Source organism: Orycteropus afer, unplaced genomic scaffold, assembly GCF_000298275.1.
Source record: "Orycteropus afer afer isolate SDZICR_OR568_19922 unplaced genomic scaffold, OryAfe1.0 scaffold00107, whole genome shotgun sequence".
Lineage (NCBI taxonomy): Eukaryota > Metazoa > Chordata > Mammalia > Tubulidentata > Orycteropodidae > Orycteropus > Orycteropus afer.
Window position 1 is genome coordinate 7075870 of NW_006921694.1, and position 12306 is coordinate 7088175.

Here is a 12306-nt window from a genome sequence, read left to right on the forward strand (position 1 = left end):
TGGGTATTTGTTTCTTATTTATCTTTTTTCTTTGTGATTTGAGTGCAATTTTACAATGCAGGTTCATGTTACTCAGTAGTCATATACATTTTGTTTCATGGCACCAATTACAGTCCCCACAACAAACAGTTCTTCTCCCATCTTCTCTCTGTGACTACTCCTTCCCTGTGTCCTTCTTACCTATTTATTCTTCTGCCTCTAGCTTTCCCCCTATGCAACTGCTGCTCTTCTGCTATCTCACAGTTGACTGTTCTAAGCGGTGCATCTCCCTGGGGTCAATGTTCTCCTCTTAGGCCTTTTTGTTGTTTGACTGAGAGCTTACCCATGGGAGTGAGTCTCATTCCAGGCCTGAAGGGTAAGCCAGGGCCATAGTCTCAGGGGTTTCACCAGCCTCTTATTTTTTCTTTTAAAATATTTTTACTTGCATGTAGAACAAGAGGCTGTCATTTGAACAAAACAAAGGGATACTGCATGGTTTAAAATCAGGAAAGGTGTATTGGTATTGTATCCTTTCATCAAACTTAATTTGTATGCTGAGCAAATAATCTGAGAAGCTGGACTATATGAAGAAGAATGGAAATTAGGATTGGAGGAAGACTCATTAACAACCTGTGGTATGCAGATGACACAACCTTGCTTGCTGAAAGTGAAGAAAACTTGAAGCACTTACTGATGAAGATCAATGACCACAGTCTTCAGTATGGATTATACTTCAACATATAGAAAACAAAAATCCTTGTAACTGGACCAATAAGTAACATCACAATAAATGGAGAAAAAATTGAAATTGTCAGGGATTTTCTTTTACTTGGATCCACTATCAACACCCATGAAAGCCACAGTCAAGAAATCAGATGTCATTTTGCACTGGTAAATCTGCTGCAAAAGACCTCTTTAAAGTGTTAAGAAGCAAAGATGTTGCTTTGAAGACTAAGATGCACCTGGCACAAGCCATGGTATTTTTAATCTCCTCATAGGTGTTTGAAAGCTGGACAGTGAATAAGGAAGACCAAAGAAGGATTGATGTCTTTGAATTGTGGTGTTGGTGAAGAATACAGAACATAGTATGGATTGACAGAAGAATGAATAAATCTGTCTTCAAACAAGTGCAGCTCTTTGAAAGGGAGAATGGCCAGACTTTATATCACCTACTTTGCTCATGTTGTCCGAAGGGACGAGTCCCTGGAGAGGGATATCATGCTTGGTAAAGTGGAGGGTCAGTGCAAAGGGGAAAACCTTCAACAAGATAGATTGACACAGTGGAAGCAACAGTGTCTCTAGTACAGTAGGGATTGGGTTCGGGGCAGGACTGGGCAGTGTTTTGTTCTGTTGTACATATGGTTTTTATGAGTTGGAGCTGACTTAACGGTGCCTAACCTTACAAACAATGGTATTATAAATATCCAGAAATATACTCCCCCCTCCACTTGCTTACATATATTTATTTTAGAAAAAATCCTGTAAGAGGCATTGCTGTATCAAAGAGCTATGTACTCTTTCTATGAAGATATGCCAAATTGCTGTTCAAAAAGATGAGACTTCTACTAATAGTATATAAAAGTATCTTTTTCTCTGTACCTTCTGTGACATGGTAATTATCAAGCTTTTAAGTTTTCAATGTTCTGGTAAGTGAGAAACATGATCCTATAATTTTAATTTGCTTTTCTTTAATTTTGTGTGGGGTTCATCATGTGCTTATTGGATGTTCTTTTGATGAGCTCTGTTAGTTTATTTAGCAGTTGTCCTTTAGATTATTCATCTTTGTCTTGTCAAGTTGTAAGAGTTCATTATATTTTGGGGAATTTTGTCCATTATTTGTCACATGTTTTGCAGATGTTTCTCTAAGAATTGTCTTTCATATTTTGACATTACTTACAGTATTTCTTGCTATAAATGGTTACTGTATCTTAAAATAAAAAGTAATGAAGAATATCATATTGTTGGCTTTGCTAAGCCTGACTCAAATTATTTTCTTTATGGCTTTAAAATATTAATTTTATACAGTGTTTATCCTATTGATTTAATATTTAGAAGTATTTCTCTTAGTTAACTAATTTATAAAATAAATGGACATTTCCTCATATTCTGATTCTAACTTTTAAAAGATTATTCATTAAGCTTTATTTTTATATGTGTTATGCTATTTGGGCAAAAAATATTTCTGTTTTCAGTGTTCTACCCAGGAGTTCTTCTTGATTATCAAGACATTGTATCACTTGAAGTTGGAATTTCAAGCATTAATACCTGCTGCTAATTCCCAAATTCAGTCCAACTTGCTCCAGACATTTATTTTAGAAATTCCTGAACTTCTCAGCCCAGTGGAGCATTATGTAAAGATACTTAATGAACACGCTGCCAAGTAAGTAGCAGACCTTCAGTTCTTCCTTTCCAACACTGAATGCAATCTTAATACATTTGCTGTGTAGATTCTTAATATTCACTAGAAGTAATGGTAGAAATTGCATATCCACATATGAAATTAGAAACTTGATTGGATACTAAAGACCTCAGTGTTCCATATTACAGCTGGAAGGTAACACTTTGCTGTCTAAAATTCAGGCCTTTCATAACCTAGGACAAATATGTACTTCTACATGTGTCGCCGGTGACAAGATAAAGCCTAAGCAAAGCCAGGTAGTAGCAGTTCATTAATCCAGACATGGTGTCAGATGACATCTTGTCCTCACTTGCTAACTATCCAGGGATGGTTGCCTTATTTTTAGAATACGCAGAAGCAAAGTTATCCTTTGAGTGGCACTCATTTCACATTTCATTCCACAAACAGCTTTATATAAAAGAAAAATAATTTCACAATATTTATATATTTATGTTTGTGTTTGTTTTCTGAACAAGCAAACAACAGATACTTAATTGTATCTCATGGTTTCAGAGAATCAGGAACTTGCAAGATGAAAATGACATTAAGATTATTTTGTCTGTCTTAAGAGAAATTAAGAGACTTACCTATAAGTAGTTAAGTAGCTGGACTCAGAGCTCTGTTTTCCTGACTTCAAGCCCTTTCATCATGCTACAAAAAGAAATTGGAAACTTAACCTAATTAATATACTTCAATATAGGTATTTGCATCTTTTTTTCATTTTTTTAGAATCGGGGACAAAACTGAATTATTCAAAGACCTTTCTGACTTCCCTATAATTAAGAAGAGAAAGGATGAAATTCAAGAAGTTACTAACAAGATCCAAATACATTTGCAAGAAATACGAAAAATACTAAAAAATCCTTCTGCACAATATGTGACAGTATCAGGACAGGAGGTAATGTCAAAGTTTTCCTCAAATAGAAAAGCAATTTTAATGTAAATAAAAATCTGAAGATAAGATATAAGTATCATTTTTTTTTAATTTTGTTTCATTCCTTGGAAATATGATGTAATGCCTTAGTTTGACAAGAATTATTTTAATAACAGTGTATGTTTTGTAATTTACTTTAGTGCCTTGGTAAAATCATGCAACTTAATGTTATATGTGTTTTAGTGTTTTATCTGTTGAAACGATATTATAGAAAACCTTGAGTATTGTTAATTGTAACTTTTAGAATTCATTAGTCTAAATCCAAGAGAGAGAAGTTAGTTTTTGATTCCTGGCCTTGCAGATGATGAAATGATGTAAAAGCAACCACCTTAAGTTGATTATATCACTGAGAAATGATGGTAGGAGTTGTAGAGATAGTAGCAACAGCAAAACCTGTCTGACTTTAAGGAGCATAATGCTAATCAAGATCAGCCCCAGGCTGATCCCTGTAAGGTGGAGGTTGGACATACCTTCACCCTCCAACTTTTAAAAAATTCTCACACTCCATTGCACTCCACTTCCCTTTTGGGTTCAATAATTCATTGTAATGGCCACACAGAACTTACAGACCATACTTAACTTACAGCTAAGTGGTTTATTAAGGAAGTAACAGAATACATCTTGAGAGCAGTATCAGGAAGCATGTAGGCAAAGCCACCCTTCTTTAGTGCAGGACAGCTCTCTAAGCAGCTCTTCGCCCCCTGTGGACAGACTCCTCTTGGCCCCCTGAGGATAGGTTCCTCTTGCCTTTGCCATCTGTCACCACCAGCTCTGCCAGTGGGCCCCTTTTGGGCCTGCTGCGAAGGGCTCTGTTGCTGGGCCCCTTCTGGGACTCTCGCTGTCTTCAGTGTTACTGCCCTTGACCAGTGGTACAGCTTTTTTAGGAGATTTCTTGCTGCTTCTCTCTTTCTTTCTGCTTTCTTCCTTCAGCTTCTTTCTGCTGTTTCTCTTAATGCTTCTTTCTGTCTGACAAACTCCTCATAAATTTTAAGGGATGGCCCTCCCACCAGTGCCAAGAACTGACCAATCCCCTCTTGGTAGGTAACAGATACTTCATTTGCATAGTAGGTGTGGCTAGACTGCAACTTCCCTCATTTGCTTAGTCTGCTGACCAATCCCTGTGAGGTACATACCAATCACAGGGTAGGCTTCTGCCCAGGACCAGACAAAAAGTGCCAAACCAAGTACAGCTTACCCTGGAAATTCAACCTGGACAAAAGTCCTTCTGGAGTACAATTCTAGGGCCAAGGAAACTTCTTAAGGCTTAGGGAAAAAAAATCTCTTAAACTGGTTTTCCAAAAAGCCAAGGCAAAAGGCCATATAAAGGAACTCATTTCACCACAGTTGTTGTTGTTGTTGTTAAGTGCCGTCGAGTCGTTTCCGACTCATAGCGACCCCACGCACAGCAGAATGAAACACTGCCCTATCCCGCGCCAGCCCCACAATCCCTGCTATACTTGAGCCCATCATCGCAGCCACCATGTCAATCCATCTCGTTGAAGGCCTCCCCCTCTTTCGTCGACCCTTCACCCTACCAAGCATGACATCCTTCTCCAGGGAATGGTCCCTTCTTACAACATGACCAAAATAGGTGAGACGAAGTCTGACCATTCTTGCTTCCAAGGAGCATTCTGGCTGCACTTCCTCCAGGACAGATCTGTTAGTTCTTTTAGCAGTCCATGGTACTTTCAGCAAATCACCACAGTAGCACTCAAATTAAGTGGCTGACCTACCTTTTCAAGTCAGTTATTAACCAATTGCTGTCAGATTGACTCAGGTTCATGATGACCCCCTCTGTGTCAGGGTGGAAATGTGTCCCATAGGATTTTTGTTGGCTGATGTTTTGAATGTAGATTGTTAGGCCTTCTGAGATGCCTGTAATTTGAACTGCTAACATTTCAGTTAGCAGCTGAGTACACAGAATGGTTGCACCACACAGGTACACAGGAATTCTTGAAGTCGGATATAGAGGTGTTAAAAAAACAAACAAAATGGTAGTGAAAACCTTCATTTAATGATTATTCAATAAGATTATGGTGCTGTTTGGAATGTGTTTTTTAGAATGGATACTTCTGTTTAAAGTTTGATATTAATATCTGACTAATACCTGAATGAGAAAAGTAAGAAGTGTGTTTTTGACATGTGATTCCTATGTGGTTGTACCTTTTGGCTCTACCTGAGTCTTTTGGCATGCTACTTCTGTATCTTATCCTAAATAAAATACGTAGATCACAGCTTAGAAAATTTGAGAAATTCTACTTTATTAAAATAGGGAATTAGGGGCTTTGTGAATAATTTTTATAGGATGAACATTTTATTCACATTTTTAAAAAATAGCTATTTTTCTAGTGGAGAAAAGCTTGCTTTAAAATGATAATTTTATTATAAACCTCAGCTTTTTATATTTACCCAAAAGATTGTTGATTAAATAATTATTTGAGATAAGAAATTACAGTAAATCACAATCTTTATTAAAATGTTTATTAATCTTATGCCACTGAAGAAATTCAAATTACTGATTAAATTCACCTACCTTCACGGCTGAAGGAGCTCTGGTGGAACAGTGGTTAAAAGCATTTGGCTGCTAACCAAAAGATCAGCAGTTCAAACCCACCAGTCATTCCTCAGGAAAATGATGAAGCAGTCTGTTTCCATAAGGTTACAGCCTTGGAAACTCCATGGGGCAGTTCTACTCTGTCCTATAGGATCAGTATGAGTTGGAATTGACTCATCAGCAGTGGGTTTTGGGTTGGGTTCAGGGATAAACTTACTAAGATGTTATACACAGTCAACTGTGTACAAAAGAAAAATCATTTGGCAATATTTACTTTTATGTTTATTTTCTGAACAGCCAAACATCACATACTTAATATATCTGTTAGTTTCACCATGCAATCGTGAGCTTGCAAAGTGAAAATTGACCATATGGTCACTGTTCTGACTAATTACTGGCCGTCAGATGATCAAAAGTGCTTTCATAACATTAGTAAAAGATTTGTAGTAGAAAGTAGCTATTTGGTATTAGCATTTTGGGAAAAGCTGAATGTAAGTGCCAGTTCTGCCACTTTCGAGTTTGGTGATCAGGGAGTTGTGGCCTCATTAGTAAGACTATTATCATACTTGAAAGTACTTCCTAAAGCACTATGCAACTGTTATTCATATAATACTGTCACCATTTTCAATCACTTATTAAAGTTCAAACTTTGTTAGGTGCTTTGTATGTATTATTTAATATTTGTAATAACACAAAAAGGGGATTATTATTACAGTCTTTCAGGAAAGAAAATCAAAGCTTGGAGTATTTGGTAAATTACCTAGTCAGAGCCAGATTCTAACCTAGTTATGCTGGACTCCAAAATTTAGTCTTTCTACCACATCATTATTTCACTCCTGTCACAGATATTAATACCACAGATTTTTAGCACCATGAATTTTATTTGATAAAACCAAAGTATTTTAGATCCCATACTATTCAAATTATGATAAGCCTTCATTCTTCTAAAACCATCCTGTATTAAATAAATTAGCAATTTTTAAGTGAAAGTGGCGGAAAAGGACCTGGAATTCACAAAGAGTAGTCGATTGGTTACTTATTATCAGTGTAGTATTGATGTTTAAGAAAAAGCCCAGCATGAGATTGCATATTTAGATTATAGATGAATCATTTTATTATTCTTTACATTTTTACTGTGTTGAGAGGATGAGTAGACAGCAAGACATGTCTGTTAACAGTAGAATGGATCTTTGTTGGCTTTTAACAACTTTTTGTTGAATTTTAGTAATAAATTAATACAGAGTTACTTTTTTAAAAATTAATTTTATTTTGTTGTTCAGACTATACGTAGCAAGCATACATCAATTTAACAGATTCTACATATACAGTTCAGTGACACTAATAACATTCTTCAAGTTGTACAACCATTTTCACCCTCCTTTTCTGAGTTATCCCCTAAGGTTCCTAGCTAATTTTTGGAGCTGCTATTGTCACTTTGATCCCATGACCCTCTGCTATCAAGCTGATTCCCAAAGGACAGGGTAGAACTGTCCCATAGGTGTTCCAAGCTTGTAAAGTTTATAGTAGCATACTGCCTAATCTTTATCCCATGGAGTACCTCATGAGTTTGAACTGCTAGCCTTTTGGTTAGCAGCCAAATACTTTTACCACTGTGCCACCAAGGCTCCTTTGGTCCCATCGCCATCGCCATCAAGTCGGATCTGACTCATAGCGACCCCTCCTTGGGTTTCCGAGGCAGTATCACTACAGAAGTAGAATGCCCAACCTTCCTTCCAAGGAGTGGATGGTGGCTTTGAACTGCCAGCCTTCTGGTTAGCAGTCAAATACCTGAGGCACTACTCCAAAAGAGCTCCCTTTGATCCCATATAAATCTTAAAAAAGGAATAATGCTCAAGGCAAACATTTGTTGCCAGTTAAGCTAAACTATTTTTTGATTTAAGACTGTAGGGATTTTTTTTTTTTTGTTTAAAATTTAAAGATTCTCTCCGGGCAGTATTTTCAGGGGTTCTTCTAGCTACCATGGCTCCAGAAAGTCAGAATGACTTTTATACAGTGTTTTGAGAATTAGTGATTCTGTTCATTGAAACAGCACCTCTGGGACCGTAGTGCTTAAGGCACTTGACTGCTAACCAGAAGGCTGGCAGTTCAAACCCACTAACCACTCTTCAGAAGGAAGGTTGAATAATCTACTTCCGTAGTGATACCACTTCGGAAACCCAAGGAGGGGTCGCTATGAGTCGGGTCCAACTCGACAGCACATAACAACAACAACAGCAACATTCATTTAAACACTACATGAATCCTAAATATTTACCATAGTTATAATAAAATTCTGTCTGCTTAAGAAATTGTAATAAAAGTGTGTACAGATCATTTAGAGAGACTCAAAGGACTAAGAACAGAAGCCATAAAAATATGATTATTTCTGAGAAGTGAAGGAGACAGGGAGGAAAACTATTTTGCTTCTTATTTTATACTCTTCTATTTGGTCTAAAATTTCATTTTCATGTGTATGACTTTTGTAATACAATTTTTGAAAAGATTATTACAGCAATCTGACATGGTCCATGGATTTTGCTGTTATTACTAAAAATGGACAAATACATGTATCAGACTGTCAAGCCATTGTGCCTTTTGACATTAATTTTTCACCTCTGGTCCCAGTTTTTATATTCTCATTAGAATAATAAGCATATATGGTGCCTTATTGTCTCTGACTCTGTAAGTATTTGTTTATAAAAAACTAACGAAAGCAGAAACTTGCTTCGTCTTTATATGTAAAGACTCGTTGTAAATGCACTGCTTCTGTGACAGTCTCTGTCCATTTTATGTATATAGAGAATTAGCTCTTAACTTTGAATCAGATTTGGACTGGATGGCTAGACTTCGGATTTGCATCAGTATTAATAAATGCTATTAGTCTTAGGAATAAGTGAAGAAATATTTGTGGAAATTCTTTAGAAAAAACTGTATTCACAGCATGCAGTAAGTTCAAATATCTGTTTAGTTTGTTTAAAATGTGGAGAGTGTTCTCTGTTAAATCTTACTTCTAAATAAAAAATATTTGAAAATTCTTGATAGAAAAAGAAAAGGGGGAGAGAGTAGGAATGTATTAAATGTGCTACTGCAGAAATCAGTTTCTGGAGTGAGTTGTGAATTTCATCAAACCCAGCAAGGATGCCAACCTAAAGATACCACAGGCTATAGTTTGAGTAACATTATTTGACATTTAACAAGACAGAATGGGGTCCCAAGAGAAGAATATGGAAGATTGCTAGAGCAAGTCAAGGGAGACTCATATCAATGTCTGAGAGACAAAGTTAAGAACTAGGGAACAGGGAACACTGTTGTGAAAACTTTCTAAGATTGTTTAAATACATGCTAATTTGCGATTTTGGTTTGTTTGCTTCTCATTAGCAATACCATCCTAAAACAAAAGGACTGTCTGCTCATTCTGAGAATGTGTGATAAAGGGAATAGCTAGAGAGAAAAATTCCTATTCTATTGCTAGTATAAACCAAACAAACAAACTCATTGCCATCAAGTCTGTTCTGACACATAGCAACCCTATAGGACAGAATAGAACTGCCTCAAAGAGTTTCTAAGGCTGAAATTTTTACAGAAGCAGACCTGCTTCTGTGAAGCTGCTGGAGAGTTCAACCCACCAACCTTTTAATGAGCACCCACTCGATTAACCACTACCCACCAGGGAGAAAAAAAGCTTTTGTTGTTGTTGTTATGTGCTGTCTAGTCGGCCCAACTCATAGACACCCCTCCTTGGGCAGTAAGTATCACTATGGAAGTAGATTGCCCCATCTTCTTTCCAAAGAGTGGCTGGTGAGTAGCTGATGGCAACTCGAAGTAGGAACATAGGTTGAAAAATCCTGAAGACCATTGATAGATAAAAGAGGACACACAGGACCAGCCCCTGGCTGAAGACATGTCCCACAGGTTTAACAAGCAAGAGTTACCTTCTCTGACACTCTTTTCTGTCATACTTAGTTTGTACTTGACTATTAACTTAAAGGTTGATGGTTCGAATCTGCCTGTTGGCACTGTGGAAGAAAGCCCTGGTGATGTGCTTTCATGAAGATTCAAGTCAAGAAAACCCTATGGAGCAGTTCTGCTCTAACACACAGGATTGCCTTGAGTTGCAACTGACTCAGTGGCAACAGATTTGTCTTTTTGGTTTTATTGGCTCTATATATGGTGGTTTGTGTAAGCATTGTGATCTGTAGAGTAGACCCTTGGTACTTACAAATTTAAGTTACAGTTCAGACTTTTAACCAAGGTGCTCCAAGAAACTGTAATCAGTAAGTATTTGTAAAGTGTGTAAGGCACAGAGCTGCCATGCTACAGTGTGTGGGTAAATCTATTTGGTAAGTAAATCAGTCTGGCCAAGTGCCCAGCAACCACATCGAGGCAGTTTTATTGGCTTCTTCTCAAAATTGCCATCATCCCTTAGGCAGTAAAGCTCTGTGTTAGTGATTAATTGGATTTGGATGTGTTCTTTTGAAATATCAATGATCTGATATACTGCTTATGAATTGTGTTATTTCCTTTGTTGCTGTTGTTTTAATATATGCTGAATATTTGTGCATGTCCTCTTTTTTATTGTGATGTGAAGGTTTATCATTTTTCTTTGAGGTTACCCTATGATTTATAATTTTATCCCCAAGTTTAGATCAGTCCATTCTATCTTGCAACTCTCTTAACTTCCTCACCATTTAGAAGTTCTGAAACTACACAGTCTTTTCCCTCTTTTTGTTTGTAGTTGTCCTTACTTGCCAATTGATGTGTCTGGTTCCCTGTTTACAATCTTGTAAGCTCATTTTACTTTGGATATGTCCATAGCTGTGGTTTCTGGGTTATGTCATCTTGTGTATTAATGGTCGGTTGTTATTTGCTATTTTTGGTTCTCTGTTCAAAGGACTCCCTTTAGCATGTCTTGTAAGGTTGGTCTGGTTTTAACAAATTCCCTTAGTTTCTGCTTATCTGGAAATCTCCTAATTTCACCATCATATTTGAGGGACAGTTTTGCCAGGTATATACTTCTTGATTGAAAATTTTTCTCTTTCAGAGTTTTATGTATACCATCCCATTGCCTTCTCACTTGCATGGTTTGTGCTGAGAAATCAGAGCTTATTCTTACTGGCTGTCCTTTGTAGCTAACTTTTTGTTTTTCCCATGCTGCTTTCAGGATTCTGTCTTTGTCTTTGGTTTTGATGAGTTTGATGATGATGTGTCTTGGTGGTTTTCTCTTGGGGTCTATCCTGTTTGGGGTTCGTTGGACTTCCTGAATGGATTATCCTCATCTTTCATCATTTCAGGGAAGTTCTCCTCCAGCAAATCTTGGACAATTTTCTCAGTGGTTTTGTTTTTCTCTTCCTGTTCTAGAATTCCAGTGACACGTAAGTTATTCCTTTTGATGGTATCCCACATGAACCTTAGGCTTTCTTCATTTTGTTTTGATTTTTTTTTCTGATTGATCCCTTTCCAAAGAAGTATTCAGGTATTTTTCTTCTGTCTCATTAATTCTGTCTTCCATTGCATCCTTTCTACTCCTTTGCCCTTCCAATGTGTTATCTATTTCTGGCAATTTAGTATTAATCTTCTGGATTTCTATCTGTAGATTTAGAATCATTTCTAACTTTTCATTTATTTTGTCATTTTGTTCTTGTATTTTCTTCCAAAATTCTTCTAAGGTTTTTCTGTGTTTTCTTTGGTCTGTCTCTCAATCCTTTGAAGATACTTAAAGATAACTCTTTTGAATTCCTTATCAGAGAGTTCCAATGCTGCTTCTTCCTCAGGGATGTGTTCTGGGTCTGTACCCTGCTCCCTTGTTTCTACCACTTTATCCTGCTTCTTTGTGTGGACTGTGATGGTCTGTTGTCTCCGAGGCATTGTGGTATTATTGTATTTAGATCTCTGTTTACTGTTTGTGAAGAGCAGCCAAGGGTGATTCAGGCTCTTCTTGGTGGTTTTTTGTCATTGGCCCGTTGGTGGAGAAGGAGGTAGTGGCTGTCACTCAGTAAGTGAAGTTGCAGATGTGGGTGTGATTGTATCTTATGGAGACTGTTGTTGTCTCCCACTCAGGTAGACACAAATTACAGTTGAATAACCTTCAAAAAACTAAAAGCACAGGGACAGAAAACATGCCATGTAATCACACAGGAACAGTAACCAAAAAACGAAAAAAGGGAAAAAGAAGAAGAAAAAGCAAGAAAACCTGCAATATCTAGGGATAGGGCACTAAGAGAAGAAAAGTAGAGAAGGAGAATAATGAAGGGAAAAAAATGGGAAAAATGCAAAAAGAAAATCAAGGAATGGGGTTAACCATGAGATAAAAGGGGAAAGAAAAAATTTCAACCAGGAACAGGGAAAAGAAAAAATGCTGAAAACTAGGACCTAGGTGGGGAAGATTAAGAATAATAGTAAAAAGGACAAAAATATTAATAATAATCATTGTTTTAAAACAGA

General features: G+C 37.0%; 1 protein-coding gene across 1 annotated transcript in view; it reads left to right on the plus strand.

The window, feature by feature from the left end:
* Positions 1–12306, plus strand: part of MSH3 (mutS homolog 3) — a 381560-nt gene that overhangs the window by 245360 nt on the left and 123894 nt on the right. Inside the window, exons 14-15 of the mRNA XM_042781327.1 lie at positions 2172–2359; positions 3107–3275. Of these exons, the coding sequence (XP_042637261.1) occupies positions 2172–2359; positions 3107–3275 (357 nt within the window). The remainder of the gene's footprint in view (positions 1–2171; positions 2360–3106; positions 3276–12306) is intronic.